The sequence below is a fragment of the Lutra lutra genome, chromosome 9 (genome assembly GCF_902655055.1).
Source record: "Lutra lutra chromosome 9, mLutLut1.2, whole genome shotgun sequence".
Classification (NCBI taxonomy): domain Eukaryota; kingdom Metazoa; phylum Chordata; class Mammalia; order Carnivora; family Mustelidae; genus Lutra; species Lutra lutra.
Window position 1 is genome coordinate 132,437,060 of NC_062286.1, and position 19,613 is coordinate 132,456,672.

General features: G+C 51.0%; 1 protein-coding gene across 3 annotated transcripts in view; it reads right to left on the bottom strand.

The window, feature by feature from the left end:
- Positions 1–4,532: 4,532 nt before the first annotated feature.
- PTGIS (prostaglandin I2 synthase) overlaps positions 4,533–19,613 on the bottom strand; it is a 42,127-nt gene continuing 27,046 nt past the window's right edge. For all 3 annotated transcript variants that reach the window (XM_047745755.1, XM_047745756.1, XM_047745754.1), the window contains exons 7-10: positions 12,922–13,090; positions 11,802–11,983; positions 10,314–10,465; positions 4,533–7,917 (exon numbers count right to left, since the gene is read on the bottom strand). In XM_047745755.1, the coding sequence (XP_047601711.1) occupies positions 7,773–7,917; positions 10,314–10,465; positions 11,802–11,983; positions 12,922–13,090 (648 nt within the window). In that variant the 3' untranslated portion in view covers positions 4,533–7,772. The remainder of the gene's footprint in view (positions 7,918–10,313; positions 10,466–11,801; positions 11,984–12,921; positions 13,091–19,613) is intronic.

Consider the following 19,613-nt stretch of genomic DNA (forward strand, 5'->3'; position numbering starts at 1 on the left):
TAGCTCTGTCTCTCTCTGTTTCCCCAGGTTCTGCACAGCGTGCAGCTGAGAATTTTTACTTTCTGAATGAAAAGACTATAACTGTTTGAAAACATCTCGCCTTCATTTCCTAGAATTTTCTGCCATCATAAGAGGAGAGACTTAAAAGCAATTCAGGGGAAAGTACAGCCCAGAGGTTGAGATACTGAGTCCTGACAATGTCATTAGAGTTTCTGGATCCAGTTGTGCCTGAAGGCATTGCCCCTGGGTTTTCCAGCTGTGTGAGCTAGTAAATTCTCCCTTTTTATCTAACCCAGATTGAGTTGTGATGTTTTCCTTTATGTCCCAAAGAGTCCAACTGATACAATTCTTTCTCCACAAACCAAGTTTACCATCTCCTTATAATGTACTTACAAGAAACAGGGGAAAAGCAAATGAACTCCTAGGAAACAGGGCAAAAAGAATAATAAAATTCAGAATGTTTTACAGAGAAGCCCCCTCCCCCCACCCCGTAAGTGTTCAAGTATAACCAAGACATTTTATAGACGGGAAAAATTAACAGCTCATCAAGGAGAACAGTACCCCAAAAGTCAACCAGAGAGGGGGGCAGCTGAGGGCTGGTTCCAGGTCACAAATCATATCTATTCAGGCCCTCTCGGGAGACTTCCTGCCCAGAGGTGTTGAGATTTTTTTACCTGAGGCTGAGTGATACCAAGTTAACCCAATTCACCCCTATAAATACAAGTGAATCCCTTCTCAACTGTGGTAGCAAGAGATGTGTCCACTTGAAGTCAGTTTTTTCCTTCTTAAACTCCATAATACCAGCTATCACTTACTTAAAATCCCACTAAGTGTCCTCAAGTTTCTTGGCACTTCCAGGCACAGAACGAGAAGTTCCCCTCTAACCTCTCCCTCACAGACCCCTGAGAAGGAATAACTGCTTTATGAGGTAGTTACGGGGACACCCAAAGGCTCAAGGGAAATCATTGACATCTCTGAGGGGATGTCACTCAGGACAACTCCTCTTTGCTGTGGCCTTGCCCAAATTTCCAGCAGCCCCGGGGGATTCTCCATCAGCTTGGACTCCAGTCTTCTCGCCTGCTTCTCTTTTGTCACACCCAATAATAATAATCATAATCACAAATAAAATGGGGCTCATGGTAAAATCTACCCCCCAGAGTTGCTGGGGAGTCTAATGAGATAATATGTAGTGCTTAGCACCCATGCCTAACACTAGGAAGTGCACGCTCATATAACATAGTAGCAACAGCCACAATAGTAACAGTCAACACTGAGTGGCTACTCTATACCAGACACTGTACTAAGCGCTTTGCATATATCTGACCTCATTTAAGATTCTTTCAAGCTCTCTCACCCTTGGGCTGAATATTCTAATATAAAGACCTCTTTGCTGTTGGATGATCCTTGAGTGACCAGATGTCTGATTCTAGTATCCATCCCATTCTACTCTAACCTGATGGACTTCATCAAGCCCTGGGTTTCCTGGACCAGCTTCCTGGTAAAGGGTGAGCCCGGTTTTCTTACCAACTCAAATATTTATCCGTTCCTCTTCCATCTTTTTCCCAGCACCTACCCATCAATCCAGCCATCTATTCAACCACCATATACTATGCAACCATATAGCCATCAAATTATCCAACTGCACACCCAACCATTTATCTGCCCACTTATCTATCAATCTATGTACTCACATAACCATCTTTTTTTCCATTCATTCACATATTCTATCCACTACCCATCTTTCCACCCATTCATACACCCACCATTTATCCATCCGCTACCAATTCATTTATTTACCCATTCATCTACCCACTCACCCATATACCCAATTACCTACCCATCTAGTTACTCATCCATTTATCCATCCACCTATCCATGCATCTACTTACTTACTCATTCTTCCCCCCACACAGTTATCCAGACCAAATATTCATGCATCTGTCCACCGCTCACCCACGCCCTCATCTGTCCACCCATCCATCCACCCACCCACTCACTGGCCATCACTCTCTTGGCCATCACTCACTCATCTTCTACCTACCATTTTAAAGTTTGTTATTACATGTATTGCTCTGTGGTAAGCTCCAGCTCTCTTCCTGGGAGGAAATATGGGTGCCCCCGAGGGTCCCACAGAAGGAGATAGGCAAACCTGCACACAGTCCATCAAACCCTTTTGTAGCCTGGACTTTGCCAAAGCCATCGACTCCCAGGGTCTGCAGCCAAAAAATGATGAAATACAGGGCATGGATGGATTGAGGCATGAGCTTCCAGCAAAGCAATTAAAGGTAAAGTAATATTTCTTCCCCGCAGATGGCCTGGGAACTCCAAGATGTGATAGAAAATGAGCAAGTCAGCAAAAGGAGGAAATCAAAGCTACAGAGATCGGGAGCAAATGAACTGATTCCTATAACATTACATTTCATTGACATCTAGCTCCCTTGCCCTTTGGGAACTGATATGTTTTCTACCTTCTCTCCACTGCCCTTGTCCACCTCTTCCTGGTCTCTTCTGACTCCTCTCTGATCTTCCTCCCCTAGTTTTATCCTTCCTCTAACCCAACCTCCCCACAGCTACCAGGGTAGGCTTTAAACAGAAGTCTGGCCATGTCACTCCCTGCTGATAAACCTTCATGACTCCTTGCCATCCAGGATAAAAGACAAACTCGCCCACAATGAGGAAAAGACCACTTGTTCTCTTAGTGTGTATTTCCTGAGCACCTACTATGTGTCAAGCTTATGTTGCATGCTAGGAATGAGGAAGTGGTAAAGCTAACCTTCCCTCCTGAAGATCATATTCAACTGGGAGGCATAAACAGAGACATTTAAAAATAATCTGATATTGATCATTGCTGAGAAGGAAATAAGAAAAGTATGAATGTCAGAACAACAGAAAGGAGGGAGGAGGGATGCTACAGGTGAATGATGAATCAGAGTAATCAGCAAGCCATAAAAGAGCAAGGGGAAGGGCATTCCAAGCTAAAGGTAGAAGGGAGAGCAGGTTCAAAGGCCCTGGGGCAAGAGGGTTGAAGGAGATGGAAGGTGGTGGGTGTGGCCATAGCAGACTAAGTGAGGAGGGTAAGAGTGGTCCAAGAAGGAATAGGAGAGAAAAACAGAGAAGGAGAAAAATTACGTAGGTGAGGGCTGTGGAGAGGTGTTTGGATTTTATGTCAAGAGCCTTGGAGAGTCTTAAGCAGGGAGTAGCTGATTTGATTTTTACCTTTAGGATGTAAAAGGGTGTTTTAAAGACGTCTGAGTTCTCAGTTTCTGCTGTGGCCTCAGTCTTCAAATTGAGGACAATCGTGACAAGTCCCCTCCCTCAAGGGAGAGTGATGGCCCCTCTGACACAGGGCCAGCCCCAGATGGGCTTTGCGTCCCCTGCCCGTCATCCCCTCCGCAGAGATGGGGAGGCATCTCATGGCATTTTGGGTTTGGGGAGACAGTTGCCAGAATTCTGAGTATTCCCTTCTTTCTCACATAGAGCGGGTCCTAGGGGAGGTCCCAGGGCAAGAGGATAGCATGCCACCAACTCTCCCCACTTGGCACCATCTTTCACACACACACACACACGCAGATGCTGGAGCAACCAGAAGGGCGGGAAGCTGCCACACCACCTCTGGTCTCCCGCATCCGGATGGAAGGGCAAGAATTGTCTGCTACATTGAATGGAAACATTGTAAAAAAAATGTCAGTGTCTTACTTGAGAGCCAAGTTCAATCCCACCAGACCTGCCTCCCTGCCCCCTTATAAACGAGGAACCTGATGCGAGGGACATTTACCTTGGGAAATTACTTTTTCATCTAAGATTGGAGAGAAAAAAACAATTTTCTTTTTAACTTCCCCAAATCTAATTTATTTCACCTCTTCATTTTTGTATTAAAATAAATGTAGGGACACCTGGACGGCTCAGTTGGTTGAGTGTCTGCCTTCGGCTCAGGTCATGATCCCAGAGTTCTGGGACAGAGCCCTACCCCAAGCATGCCATGGTCGCCCGGTCCCCCATGCTGCCTTCTCAGCGGGGAGTCTGCTTCTCCCTCAGCCCCTCCCTCTGCTCATGCACTCTTTTAAACAAATAAAATCTTTAAACAAAACAAAACCCCAAATGCATATGTTATAGTGAAGGAAAGAGAACATCCAGTGAATTTTTCAGACGATTTTTTTCTGTTTGTCTTACTTTGGGTTGCGAGCCTCCTATCCCAAGGTCCTCTATGGGCATCTGGGCCCTCTTTTGTCTACAGGATTGTTGATAGAAAGATCCCTAACACAGTCTCAGGAGGCAGAGAGGGCTGCCCTCAGCTCTTGTGGCTACTAACTAGCCACGTGATCTCGGGCAAGCCACTTCACCTCTCCGACCATCAGTTTCTCCATCTGTAAAAATGGGTCATAATATACAGAGGAACGCTTGCCATGCAACTGGATTCGAAAGGCCCTGTCCCAAAGCAGGCACACAGTGGGTCCTCTGTGCTCCCTTCCCAGAAACCAGCCTTGCCGTCGCGGACATGGCCGACCGTCAACCTGAATCATACTCAGAGGCAGTTCCATAAACAAGGATGGTTTAATACATTTCAGCACTTTTCTGTTCATCGAGATTATATGAAAATAGAATTCTTTATTAAAACAGCAAGGCATAATCATGACTGCTACCCCCCCAAACACTGTGTTTATTAACACGCGCGCGCTCACACACACACACCACGCACACCAAGATCAAGGATTTTGGCAAGACGCTTGAACTCCCGGAGCCTGCTTCTCCATCCCGAGAACGGGCAGGTGGGCGGTTCCCAGCTCGCTGTGGGCGGGGCCAGCCGGCTGCCGGAGAAGGGGCGGAGCTCGCTTTACTCCTCTTCCAGCCGGGGATGGTCAGGGAGAAGGTCTGGGGTGGTGCCCACCTCGCTGTAACACGCCGGGCAATGCTTGCTTGTCTCATTTTACAACGGAGAAGAGCCAGAGCTCAGGCTCCGAGCCTCGGCGACAGGGGCCCAGAGGCCCTCCCACCGTTCCCCACCGCCTCCTCCCCTCCCGCCCCCGCAAATGTATTTTTCACAGCCACTTTCTATTTTTTGCAGCGAGTGATACATGTTGTCCTTTACTGGCTGCGGTGGAATAAAGTTCCCCCTTTTAAGCAAATTTAAAGTTGAAACAATGAGTCTGTTTTAAAGGAAAATATCTGGTAAACAACAATACGAAATAGAACACAAACAAAATAATAATGCCGATGGGAAGGAAACGCTTCATCGGGTCGGCCTAAGAGCATTTCTGACTTGCGTCCTGCACCTTTGTGGTTCTAAAGCGAAGTCTGAAGAAATACAACGATGTCCCGGTACCTTCCTACCAACCTGCAGCAAGGAGCTAACACATGCATCTTCCCCTCTTTACTCTATATATTGATTTTTTTTTTTTCTTGAAAAGAAGAAAAGGGTGGGTGGAGGGAAGAAAAAAGGAAAAAGGATTAAAACAAGGGAGGGCTTAAAGCATCGGCTCCCAAGCTCTGCTTCAGTATCTTTGGTACCAGCTGGGGCCGCCTGGTGGGAGAACCATCTCTTCCTAATGTCTGTGGCTCCAAGGAGGCACCACCTTTAAAAGGAATTGGCCTTTTTGGGAATGTGGGTGAGAACCTAGTCCCGGTGATAGGGCAGCCGGGACTTGGCGGTGGGGGCAGTCATAAGGGCTTTTCCCCAGCGCACCAGGGTACAGCCCCACACAGAGAGACCTTCCTGCATCTATTTCTGCCAGCCTTTTCCTTCCCTTCCAAGCCAGGAGGCGGCAGCTACGGTTGCCATGGAAACCGGCTCAGTCCTCCCACGGAAGGCTGCCAACCCTGATTTCCTGCAGAGTTAAGAAGCAGGCAGCAGCGGGGGTCACCCAGGCGTGAAGATGGGTTTCCCTGGGGATATCCTGCCTCCTGCCAATCACAGCGTCTGTCTGGGAATCCTGGAGGTGCCTGGAGGCTGAGGGCCAGGGAAGCCCCCAAGCCCTGGCGCGGCTCCGAGCAGAGACTGGCCCCTGGACCCTTCTGAGATCTCATGTCCTCTCCTCCCTCCAGCTAAAGCTACAGGGACCGAGCTATGCGTGCATATGCATGTCTGTGTCTCGTGAGACGCTGCCAGCCATGGGTGCCTCTGGCTCTGTCAGCTCTCCAATGCGAATCGGAACTGGCCCTCCACCACCCCCCTTGAGCCCAAGGAACGCAGAGCTGCCCATCTATCGTGTGCTACTGGGACAATAATTCTGTCAAATCCTACCAAGTCACATCACTTCCCTGAGCCCATTTCCTCATCTCTCAAGAAGGCCTAATCGTCCTCTCTTCACAGAGATGCTGCGAGAAGCAGAAATACTGCATCCACTGTGCCTGTCAGGGGCCTATAGAGGATTCTCAGTAAACAGGACCTAATGTTCATTATAATACTTAACATCAGAATAAATGTTTCCAGGCAGTTTTTCTCTTTGACCTGTTTTTCTCTAAAGCTGAGGCAAAGGCAAGTTTTCATCCTTAATCTGTCTGTTCAAACGGTGGTGCAGCCAGGATAGGGAGGGTCACTGGCCTGAGGACCAATGAGTAGGTTCCTACCACCTCCTCCAATATCACTTCTAAGAATCAGAACAGGGCTCTCAAACAGGAATGCCTTCAAGGGCCACGAGAGACTGTGAATGGAACAGAAAAAAATTTCCACCACGTGGAAACCCTCGTGAGCCAGAATGCCCATGGCCTGGGTAAGGGAGTAGGCTGTTGCTCAGCCTGGCCAACAGCTGCCCTTGGGAATACGGGCCCAGCGCAGCCCACTCTTCCAAGTTTTCAAGAGAAGCTGGACATTTTAAATGAACTCTCCCCCAGATGACATGGTAACAACTCATGTATTTTTTTCACAAGTGTAGGCCAAATGAAACAGGTCTGCCAATGGACCATACGCCGCGGCTGGAGCTCCCAAGCTAGAACGTAGAAAACCAACACCTCTTTTTTTTTTTTTTTTGCTTAACCATTCCCACAAGCCCTGGTTGGTTCCTTCCATCAGGACCATCCTGTTGGGCTGTCTTCCTTATTCCCTACTTGAGTCTCGACCCTGGGAAAGCTCTCCCATCTGGATGCTGTATGTCTAGAACAGAGAACTCTACTCCTCAGAGCCCAGCCTTTGCAGGGGGCTCATGATCTGTACCTTGACCTTTGGGAAAACCTTCCTGACTTTTCTCAAGCGTCAGTGTGATTGGAGAGATGAGGGATGTGTCTAGTGAATGGGGCACCTAGGGAAGGCATATTCTAAGGGATTTCTCTGGTGTTGGCTAGTTTAACAATAATTTGGGGACACAGCTTATTTCAATAGATACACCGTGAGGCCCTGGTTGGCCCTTTTAAAGCCAGGATCTGCTTTGACTAGCTAAGGCCTGGACCACAGCACTGTCAAGAACTTGGCCCTGTCGGGGAGCTGGGACACGGCAGAACTTCCGCTTCTGCCCTGTCTGCCCCAGCTTCTATGGCTATCCGACAGTGGCAGCGGGGCAGGCGGTGGGGGGGAACAAGGTGAGCTGGGAGCAGAGCCTCAGGTGGAACTCAGTCATAGCTGCAGACAATTCATAGAGCTTTTGGTGTCCTTTTCCATCCCCCTCCTCTCAGCGTACCTTCATTCCCCTCCCCGGACACAGCCTTCTAGGAAAAAATCAGGAAAGTGCTGGCCCCATTGGTCAAAGCTCCTGCACCCAGGGCGAACGTAGACCCAGGAAGTTGGGTGATGGGGGGCAGGCTGGGTGGAGGCATGTGTGCAGAGCCCCGTCTGGTCCTGGAGCTCACAGCCGGGCGCGGTAGCGGACAGGCACGTCGTGTTCCGGCTGCATCAGCCCGAAGCCGTACCTACTGAGATCAAACTCGGGGATCTCCACGTCGGGATTGATCAGCTCCAGGTCAAAGTGCACCAGCACGAGGAACACGAATCTGCAAAGAGATGGTGTTGAAGGTGTGCAGGATTGGGAGGCGAGGGGGTATCTCTGGAATAGGGCAGGAAGGCAATGGCTTCCTCCTGAGTCTGACCCCAGGTGGTTCCTGCCCAGCTGGAGTGCACGAGCCCCTCCCCATCCACCTGACCCGTGGCTAGGAGGCCCACCCACCAGTTCTGCCCCCGGGCCGGGAGCAGAAGTGACAAGGGTTGACTCTAAACCAAAGACACCAAAGACAGCGTGGTGAGCACGAGACTCCCGGTGTGCTCTCTGCCCGATGGCTGCATGTACCTCGAGATGGGGCGGTGGAGTGGGGAGATGGAAAGAGCTTGGTCCCTGAATCTGTGTGTGGAGGGCAGGGGCTCCCACACCCATAACCCACTTAGTGAGCGGGAACTAAACCCGTTGTCGCAGGCCACAGGGGCCCGGGGGTCATTTGTTACAGCAGCATCACCCAATGAGTCCTCCTGACTAAGTGACCCTTTCCGACTCCTGCAGACCAGAGTCCTCCTCACCCCTGGCGCCCCACCCAGCTCCTGGAACCCTTACTGTCTGCTCTGAAGATAGAGCAAAGTCCACGCTCTCCACAGCAGAGCTAGGCAAACGTGGCTCTGCCTCTTGACCCTCATCAAGTTTCTTTCCCACTCTGGGCCTCAGTTTCCCCACCTGGTCGAAGGAAGTTAAAGAGGTGGGATGGATCTGTCCCAACTCTGAAGCTATAGGACGCAGGAGAGTGAGTTTAGACAGGGTGGGGAGTTCTGTACCCGTAGCTGGATGGGGATCCCGGCACCTCCCCTCACCCAGGGGCACCGTCACACAGATGCAGGTGATCTGACCTCCAGAGTCAGTATTGGACTAACCCCTACCCAGCAGTGTTGCAGGACAGTGAGGGGAGAGCAAATAACAAATTGACTGATTCGTTGAAATGCTAGGTGCCAGGCGCTGGGCTAAGCATTTAGCATCCCAGGTCTCTTTTTATCTGTCCAAAAACTTGATGAAGTAGGACCTGCAGTCAGTTCTGCTACAACGCTTTTGAACACGTGGGTCTGTTTCAACGTGATGGATGTATTGGGGCCCCGAGGAGGCCTCAGGCAAATTTCCTATTTGCTCATGTGTTTCGTGTGCGAGAAGCACGAGGACAATGCAAAGCCGAACCCAGGGGGGCCCACTGAGTCAGCATCCACGCACCCACGCACGCACACACCTGACCTCCCCCAGAAAGCTTGGCTCCCGGGGCGGCTGGTGCGCCCCCACGGACACTGGGTGTCCGATTTCAGGGGACCCTCCTTCCACGCTTCACAGCACAGCCGCAACCTGCCCACCGCCCGCTTCCACCACCAAGCTTCAGGTGGTTTTCAAGGTCAAACACCATACTTAACGACAGCACCTACATATTGCTCAGCCCTGAAACACGTGTGAGCCTGTACGACCTTCTCCCCTCTGGGTTCTTAACTTGCACGTGGCACTTAGGTTTTTTTGTCTGTTGGGTCCCAGCCCCATTTCCACCCCCCGCAAATCCCTGTGGATTTTATCGTGTGGTTTCACATGGCCATGATTTTTAGGGACATAACCTGCAGCATCACGGCAGAACAGGCTATACTAGGAGCTCCGTTTCACTGCTGAGAAAATGGAGACCAAGAGGTTAATGTAACGTGCCCATTCACTTGGCACAATGCCGGCATATTGGTAATTACAGTAATAACTAGTCCTTATTAGATACCTACAAGGAGCCAGGCAGTGGGTTAAGTACTTCGCAAGACCCAATTCCTTTGTTCTGACACCCCCGGGGGTATAGTATGATCAGTACCCCCAGCTGGACAGTTGAGGACCCAGACACAGCAGGTCACCCAGCTTACAGTCACACGGGGGCGGCACAGGACAGGGCGAATGTCCTAACCCCGGCCTGATCTGTTTGTGGCCTGGGGGCCAAGGCTCTTGGGATCCAGGGAAGAGAATTTATAAGGCACTCGGGTCCACAGGCGTTAAAATAACCAAGAGGGAACAATGCCGTTTGGCCAGTTCCTGCCGAGGGGGTCTGACCGTGCAGGGCAGCTGCAGACAGACGGCGGCGGTCAGCTGCACAGAACGTCCCGAGTTTAGTATTCGGACACCACATTCGGAGGGAAGAGCTCACTGCCAGATCTGATTATTTCAAAAGAGACCAGAAATCTGGCTTTTTACGTGAGATCTTCTGATTCTTCAAAGTTAACAGGCATTTCGAGCACACAAATAAACAGATCTGTGGGCAGGAGATGGCTCACAGGCCCTCTGGAGCCTCTGCCCATTTTCCTGGCTGAGAAGCCACGATCTCAGAAGAGGAGGGCGTGTGCCAACGAGCTGGGGCAGGAACCTCCCCCACCAGGCCCGCTCCCCCTCCCCTGCCCCCACACTCACTGTTTGATGCTGTTAATGGCGTAAGCCTTCCCCAGGCACTGGTTGTGCCCAGCTCCCCACGGCATGCTATAATTTTTCAGTCGCTTCCCGTCCTTGTAAAAGTCTTTCTTCTCTGACCCATCAGAGCTCAGGAATCGGTTATATTTAAATACCTGGAAGAGGAAGGAGGTCCATTTTCCGACTCTGCCCCCACAACATGTGTCCCCGAAGAAAATCGTGTCAGGATGTTCCTCAAAGTGTTGTTTATAAGAGGAGTAGACTGAAAACATTGTAAAGGTCAATCGATAGTGGACTGGTTAAAGTAATTACGGTACCCGTTTAGGAGGCTGAGCTTGGTCTGTGTGTGCGCACAGAAATTTTTAGACCAGTTGCTGAAGTTTCGGAAGAGCACGTGTTGTGTGATCCTGTCCACACACCTATCTGTTCCTATGTGTGTGAGTGTGTTGTGTGTATGTCTGCAAAGACATAAAAATAACTTAAAGGCTGCACTCCAAACTGTTGTTAGGGAACTCTGTGGAACTGGAAAGAAAAGGAATAAAGGAAAATTTTTACTTTTAAACATACGTGCCTGTATATTTTACTTTATAAGCATATATGGCTTAGGCAGTTTAAAATTTAAAGATTAAAATGATTTTGAGAGGCGCCTGGCGGGCTCTGTCAGGGGAGCATGCAGCTCTTGATCTCGGGGTCATGAGTTCAAGCCCCGGGTAGGGGCACAGAGGTTATTTTTAAAATTTACTTTTAAAAAAGAGGATGCCAATTTCCTTTGGTTACATTGTAGAATGGTAAGGGGAGATTGTATCTGAGCACAGGACTTGGCACGGAGGAGGTCGTGAATGAAAGGAGGGTGGAAGGAAGGGGAATAGATCAGTGGACAGAGAGACGGAAGGGTGAGTTGATGGGTGGGTGGGTGGGTGGACAGATGGACAGATGGGTGAGTGGATGGCTGGAAAGGATGGCTGGATGGGTGGGTGGATGGGGTGGACAGATGTATGGGTGGGTGGATGGGGTGGACAGATGTATGGGTGGGTGGATGGGATGGATGCCTGAATAGGTGGGTGGGGGGATGGGAGGGTGGGTGGGTGGACGGATACACAGCACAGGGCCTGGCACACAGTAAGCACCCAAATCTGTTAGAAATTATGAAAATTTGACCCATCTCAAAGTCCAGGGAGAGAGAAAAGTGCTGAGAAGCTGACACTGTAACATTCTAAAAAAAGGAAAATTGCTCAGCTAGCGCTTACGGAGCACTGTGTGTGCCAGGTACTGTGAAGGCCTTTCTTACATGTTCTCATTTAATCTTCCGGACAACCCTGTGAGGCAGGTGCTATGATGAGGTCCATTTCACAGGTGAGAAAACAGGGACACAGAGAGGTGAAGTAATCTGGGCATGGTCACACAGCAAAGAGCAGAAGTGGGCTGCCACTCAGATTTGACTGGTCCCAAAGCCCCTGATTTCCCCCCCACGGTCTCGAGTATGTAACTTACCTCTGGGTCTGTGTAGATTTCCGGATCTTTCTGGGGACTCAGGAAGGGAAAGAGGAGGAGGCGGTCTCCACGTCGCAGGCTGAATTCCCGCCCGTCTGCCATGGGCAGGGCCAGGTCCACCACAACCTCCCGGGTAATGAAGGGCGCGGCGGTGAGCCTGAGGCTCTCACTCAGCACACTATCTGCACAGGCAAGTACCAGGAAGGGTCAGCAGCTGTCCCCTCACACACTCACATGCTACCCGCGGCCCTCATTTTACAGAGGAAGGTGGGCAGGCTCAGAGAGGGTGTGTAACTTGCCCACCGTCACACAGTGAGGCCACAAAAGGCCAAGTGATGAGATATGATTACTGTGGTCCTCAGAGGGATGTGAGGGTTTGGGTCTGACTCTAGGAGAATCTGTGAGGGACCAGGGGAGGCAGGGAGATATCAGAGCAGACTAGGGGAGAGCAAGGCCATCGATATTGGTTGTTTCTGTCTGCCCAGCTTATAGTCCCCATCTGGACGTAGTTCCCTGGTTTTCTTCTGGGGACCATGCCCTCTCCAGGTCTCAGAGGTTGGGCTGTTGACTTTACTCCCAATTCCAAGGGCTGTGTGTAATTGGCCAATCCAAGCAACCCCAATTTTTTAAAATTTGGGTTGGACTTGGTTCAGGTGGACATATAACTCAAAGATAAATTCCTGGGACTTTGGGTACCATTGTTGCAGAGAAGTGTACCCTCCCACCCTCCGCAGGCCCGAGACTGGAGCCAACCTAGCAGAGCAGGGCTGAGAGGGAGTACTGAGCTCTGTTAAAGTGCCTGGGTCCACCTGTGCCTGAAGCTAGCTATCTTCTGAACTTTCTAGTTAACGCCCTCAAAAAAAGTACTTCCTCTGCTTCAGCCAGTTTAAGTGAGGTTTTCTGCCAATAGCAACCACACAGATTGACTGAGTCCATGAGTCCTGAGCAGCTGAGAGAAGGGCACAGAGATGCCAGGTATAAGAAGATAGGAGGTCTAGGGGGACCCTAGGTCAGAGGACGCCAATGGACTCCGGACAGTGGGAGTCCGTGCTGGGAAGGGCTTAGCGTGCCCACAATGACCGAGTCTTTGGGGCTAATTTGGAGGGTCTGCTTCTCTCACCAAGCACAGGCATGCTGTCCAAAACCTTCTGGGGGAGGGTAGTCATCTGTGAAATGGGCTGCTCTGCTCTGGAGAGGAGCTGCTCGAGCTCTCCACGAACAGCCACCAGGGCCTCAGGATTCTTGAGGAGGAAGAGCAGAAGCCAGAAGGCAGCAGGACCCATATTCCCCTGCAATGAGAAGGAGCCCGTTATACCACCAAGAAGGCAGGCCTGGGGCGACAGCTGACCGGTCTGTGCCACAAACACAGCCCAGGCCAAGGCACGGAGATTCCCATGCCTGCCAAACATCTAGGCATGACTCATGTTTATCTTCGGCTCAGGCCGTGGCCCAAATATGCTCTGGGGCTTTGGTGTAGCCCAATGTCGACCTCAGGGCTATTCTTGGCATCCTTGACCTTGAGCAAACTCATTGATCTGAGCTCACACAGGTAATCTTCATAGCTAATTGGTGAACCAGTGTCAGAAGTAGGAACCAGGCGTATCCCCTAAGACTGTGGCTAACATCTGAGGATAACGGCATCCTCAGCCACAGTACTCTGCCCTTCCCTGTACCCATGCCCCTCGCCAGGGACTTAGCACTTCCTCCCAGTCACCGTGAATCAGTGACTCGCTTTGGCCAACAGAATGAAGCAGAATTGACAGAGCACCAGCAGGAAGTCTAGGTCTTGAGAGACCTTGTGTGTTTCCACCTGCCCGGCTGGCTTGCTGGTCCCGCAAGGAGGACGCGGGACTCACGGGGCAGAGCCGGCGGTCCAGCTGAGCCCAGTGGAGAACAGCTGACTCCCAGCAGACCCACAGACACAGGAGCTAAGTGAGTGCTCAGCGGCGTATGCCACTGGGTTTTTGTGGCTGGCTGGTACACACAACAGCCAAGTGACGTCACATCCGGACATCTACTTTCAAATATCTGAGTGTTGTGTGTGAAGCAAGGAAGCCATAATCAAGGGGGACAGCGAGAGCCCGTAATTTCTTGAACATAAAAATTCCCAATAGTTTAATAATCAGGAAAATGGATAAAATTTCTTGCTCCAAGACTTCAGCCTTAGCTGAATGTTTTAATATTCAGGTATTTAGCATGTGGCTACGATGTGTGTGGGGTTCCCGGAAACGAGCTCCAGGCACGGGTGGAACAGCAATTCACCTCGGCTGCGGGGGGGAAAGAGTGTGTCCACCGTCCCATCTCGATAACGTTAACAGTCATTACATACCATGTTTCCCTGGTGACTCTATTACACGCATAATCGCATGCAGACAAAAGGACATTTGCACGAGGATACTGATCACAGTGCTGACGTAACAACAAAAGATTGGAAGCAATCTCGATGTCTATCAATAGATCGATGAGATAAAGGATGATCGGTCCTCCTGATGGTGATACAGGACGTCGTTAAAAGGCAGCTGGCTTTGCATCGGTGTGTGTACTGACGGGACCGTAGCTGAGGTGCACAGAAGCGTGATGGGGAAGGCGGCTTCCCCGTGCTCCCACTTGTGGGTACGTTTCATGAGGGATCATATGAAGAAGCACAGACCAGCTCTTCAAGGAGCCTCTGGGACAGAAGTGGGAAGGATGGGGGGCAGGTACTGATTTCCACCGCATCTGTCTTTTTAAACTGTTTGACTTTTTTTTTAATGGATGCAGTACTTTTTTAAACTAAAAAAAAATTATTATTTTTTTTTTAGAGAAAGAAATGAGGGAGGGCCAGAGGGACAGAGAGAATCTCAAGCAAACTCCCCGCTGAGCACGGAACCCGCCATGGGGCTCAGTCTCACGATCCTGAGATCATGACCTGAGCCAGAATAGAGAGCCAGACGACACTTCACTACCTGAGTCACCCAGGTGCTCCTGGGTACAGCACTTTTAAGCAAAACAAAAATAAGTATTTTTATAGTGATCTGCAATGACCAGGAGGAAGGCTCATGACACCATATTAAGTAACATTAAAAATGTGGATTTTAAAAACTGGGTGATCTTCATCACAGAAGAAAACATTCAGAACAACGTAGTAAACAAGAGCGCCAGAGCATCGACAATGGGGACACAAATTCTGCTTTTTTTCTTTAGCTGTGAATTCCTTAACAAGGAGGTACCACGTTTCCTCACTCAGTCCTCCCTTCAAGCAGGGACCATTTTCACCCTTTGCCATGGAAAGGAAAACTACGCACTCCCTAGTCTCTGCTCATGGCCCAGCACATAGTAGGGGCTCAATGGCATCTGTCAAATAAATGTCTATGTCCCACAGCAGCCCAGGAGGTGGGCTGGCAGAACTCTGGGCTGGACCAGACAGAGCTGGGTTCAAATCCCAACTGCCCCCTTTCTATGATTCCGGATGAGTCTCTTCCCTCTCTGGGTCTCAGAACCTCCTTGAGGGGCACCTGGGTGGTGCAGTTGGCTAAGCATCCAACTCTTGATTTTGGCTCAGGTCATGATGACCCCAGGGTCATTAGATTGAGCCCCCCCACGTCGAGCTCTGCACTCAGTGTGGAGTCTGCTTAAGACTGTCTCCTGGGGCGCTGGGTGGCTCAGTGGGTTAAGCCTTTGCCTTTAGCTCAGGTCAGGATTGCAGGGTCCTGGGATCGAGCCCTGCATTAGGTTCTCTGCTCAGCGGGGAGCCTGCTTCTCCCTCTCTCTCTGCCTGCCTCTCTGCCTACTTGTGATCTCTCCCTGTCAAATAAATAAATAAAATCTTAAAAAACAAAAAACAAAAAACCTCTCTCTTGCTCTCCCTCTGTCCCTCCCCTCCCAGCTCTCTAAAATAAATGAATAAATAAATCTTAAAAACAAAACAAAAAACCCTCTCTCTTGGTAAAAAGGGGATAACATGCTCACTCCTGGGGTGTCCACAAGGGGCCTGAGACTGGATACAAGCAACTTTCACACGCCGGGCACAGACTAGGGGCTCAGAAGGGGTTTCTCCTCCCGGCACCCTTCTTCACCCTCCCCCACCCTGTTCGAGAGCAAGGGGGATCTCAGGTCCAGCAGACACAGGCAAGGTCACTTGCTGTCCATCACTTAAATAGCCAGGGGAGGGTAGATGATAAATAATTCAGCCTTGGGTTAACTCAGTGCAAAGGCCATTTTATCTCACCCAGACAGTCTGGTGGGGGCCCCTGCTGATTGATTACGAAGTAGGAGGGGAACAGGAGGCTGCTCAGTGATCTCTGCTTTCAGGAAGAAGCTGTGGCAACTTAGGGAGGTGGCGAAGGCTGCCTTCCTCCCGCTGCACAGACATGTGAATGTGCATGTGTGCGTGTGGTCACACTGCTACAAGAGATCTTGAATTCACTATCCTGGAAGCTGAGTCTCCCATAGGGCCTTGCCTCAGTTTCCCCAAGAGGACATGTCCATCTGGCCTCATCCCTTACCCCTGCAGCCAAAGTCCATTCACCCAGGAGCACCTGTCCTCCGCTCTACTTTTTCTGTGAATGGCGGTAGCTGGCCTCCAGGGGGCGCTCAAAGTGTGCAGAGCGCAGCTCCGGGAGACTCCCGAGTGCCACTTTGTGGCCACCTCATCAGTCAGTCGGAGTGGGGACACCTGCAGCCCTGCCTGCCCGGCATTCCCCCCTTGCCTGTGGGTAACAGCCCCATTTTCCTTCAAAGAACTACCTCTACTTCACTTTGGTCATCTGGGGCTGACCCACCTCCCTAGACCTCAGCTGTGGCCATGGGACCTGGGCTGGGCCACTGGGAGCGATGCCCTCAGAGGGGACATGTGACCCCGGCTGGGCCAGTGAGCACCACAGTTGGGATTTCTGCAAGAATCCCAGGGAAGGAGAGGCCCTCCTCCACAGGGGCTGCCCAACAGCCAGGAGCCACGGGGACCTTTGTTGCCACAGCTGGGGAAGCCCATCTGGGGTTGGAGCCGCTGCAGAAGAAAGCAGAGCTGAAGGCTGGGAGATCATAGACGATCTTTCTTTTCATTTTTTTATGATTAAAAAATATTTTTTTTAGGGTCAACAAGATTGCCCATTGCCCAAAGTCTCAGAGCTGGGAGGGGAGCCCGGACTGCCGTGGGCCTGGTGGGCAGACCTTCATGAACTCCTCTCTCTGCCCACCCGTTCCCTTAGAGTCCTGGACCTTGGATCTCAGTCCAGTATGTGGCCCTTTAGGGCCCTGGATGCTGGAAGCTTCCCTGGCCCCTCTATTATTCCTCCTGACTTCACTCTGATCGGACACCAGGAATCATAGTTATACCATTCTGCCACCTTGCGGAACTCTTTCTGCACCTGGCCTCTGGGTGGCCTCCCTCCTGGCTCCCCTCCCAGCCCCCTGCCTCTCCTCCTCAGCCTCCTGTGTGGGCTCCCCCACATCTTCCTGACCCCCACAGCTGGAGAGGCCCAGGGCCTCCTCCATCCACCCAAGCCCCCACTGTCTCCAGTCACCCCTACACTGCCAACTCCCAAATGCACATCTCCCTCCTGGACCTTAACCCTGAACTCCAGATTCTTCTTTACTCGAGGTGTACCTCCCTACCGCCCACTCAGTTCTCCGTTTCGAGCTCAGCACACCCAAAATCAACCCTCTGAATTTTCTACCCCCAGACTTGCCCCTTTCACAATCTTGCTCATCTGTTCACAGCATCTTCATCCTTCCTGTTAATCAGACCCAAACCTGGAGGAGTCCTCGTTGGTGCCCCCTCTCAATGTCCCGTCCAACAGCAAATCCTGTTGGCTCTACCCGGAAGGGAGTCCAGAATGCATGTACTCGTCCTCTGGGCCTACCCTGGTCCAGCACCATCATCTCTTGCCTGGATACTGCAGTGGCCTTATCTCTAGTCTCCCTGCTTCCCCTTCTCCACTACAGCCAATTCTTAGGAATGTAGCCAGAATGATCTCCCTAAAGCAGATGGCAGGCCATGTTGCTCCTCTTCCGAGCCCTCTAAGAATTCCTTTCTTAGAGTCAAAGCAGGGCCCTGCATGGGCTGGCACCTGCTATCTCTCTCATCATCTTCATCCCCGCCTCAGGGCCTTTGCACTTGCTGTGTCCCCAGCTCAGATACCCTCATCCTATGTATCTATATGGCTCCCTCACATCCCTCCCTTTGAGTTTCTGTTCAGATGTCATCTTCTTGGTGAGGCCTTCCTCGCCCACCCTATATAAAGCAGCCTTCCCTCACTCCCCTCTGCTAGTCCCTCCCCTGCTTTATCCTTTCTCTGCAGAACTTGACTGTATTTTAATATGCCTACTTGTTTATCAGTTGTTCTCTCCCCAGAATATCGGCTCCATAAGAGCAGGGATCTCTGGACTGCTTACTGCTCTATCCCCAGCTTCTAGAATTTCCCCACTGACACACAGTGGGACCTCACTAAGTATCTGTTGAATGTGTCTCCTGAGCTCTAGCTATCTCCAAGCACAGTTCCAGGCTTTGTATCATCCCTTCCTCTCCTCCTCACCATAGAGCCTTGAGGAAGGGACTACCATTTTTGTTTTACAGTTGAGTAAACTGAGGCACCAACAACTTAAGTGACTGGTTTGCCAGGGAGTGGCAAAGTCAGGATTCGAATCCAGGCAGGGTGCTCACAGAGCCTGTGCCTGAAACCACTGGGCTACTCAGCATCTTGGCCCTCTTGTCAAGACTCAGGCTCTCAAAGTGTCTTCCCACCTGCCTGGATTCTGCACGCTGCCAATGGCTCCGAGTCAGAGTATGTCCTGTCCCCAAGTCCTGCTCAGTTCTCCTGGCCCCGCCAAAGGCTCTTCCCCAGACTTTCTGCCACTCAAGCCCCCAAGCCAGTGTCCAGTTCTGCTGACAGAGGTCATTCGGCAAGGGATGCTGGGGGCACTTTGGAACTCCAAGTCTCTGCCCATCAATATGTTATTAGGCACTAATGGGGCCCCAACTGCTGATTAAACCCAGCCCTTGCCCCTTGCCAGCCTTTGCCTGCAAGGACAGTTAATGGCTCTGAGAGAAAACTAAAAATAAGTTGCAAGTCGATGGGAAGGGAATTACCCGGAAACGTCAGTCTGTGCAGCTGTCCCTGTGAGGAGGGGCCGAGAGAAGGAACGGGACTCCGGGGTCCAGGAGAGAGCAGGAACCAGGCCTCGAGATCCTGATCCCCACTCTCTCCCCAGTATCTGGTCCTTTACCACATCCATTGGCGCTGTCTTCTCTGTTTCCAGAATCCTCATCACCTTCACGACCACCACCTAGTCCTACCACCACTGTCTCCTTATTGGTGTCCCTGCTTCTGCCTTTGCTCTCAGATCCTGTCCCTCCTCTGCTTAGAACACTCCCAGGACTCCCAATCTCACCCAGAGAAATATCCCAAATCCTTACTTACTGGGACCCATAAGCCCTCCATGATCTCCTCCTTCACTCCCAGCACCACCCCTTCCTGCTCTGCTTCAGCTACACTCAACTCCTTGCTGTTGCTCAAACACTGGGTATGAGACAACCTCAGGGCCTTTGCACTTGTGGTTCCCCCACTGGAGGGCTCTACTCCCACCTCCCTCCCAAGCTCCCAACTTTAGCTCTTTCTTACCAGCCAGACATCTCCTCATTCAGAGAGTCCTCACCCACTCCCTTGGCTACAGGAGACTGCAGGATCTCTATTCATGACTCCATTTACACCCCGCATATTCACATCTAAAATCACCCTATATGTGTTTCCTTGACTGTCTGCCCCACCCCCACAGCCAGCAAAAACATAAGCAACAGAAGCAGGTCTTTGAGGCCTATGGGAAGTACTCAAAGGA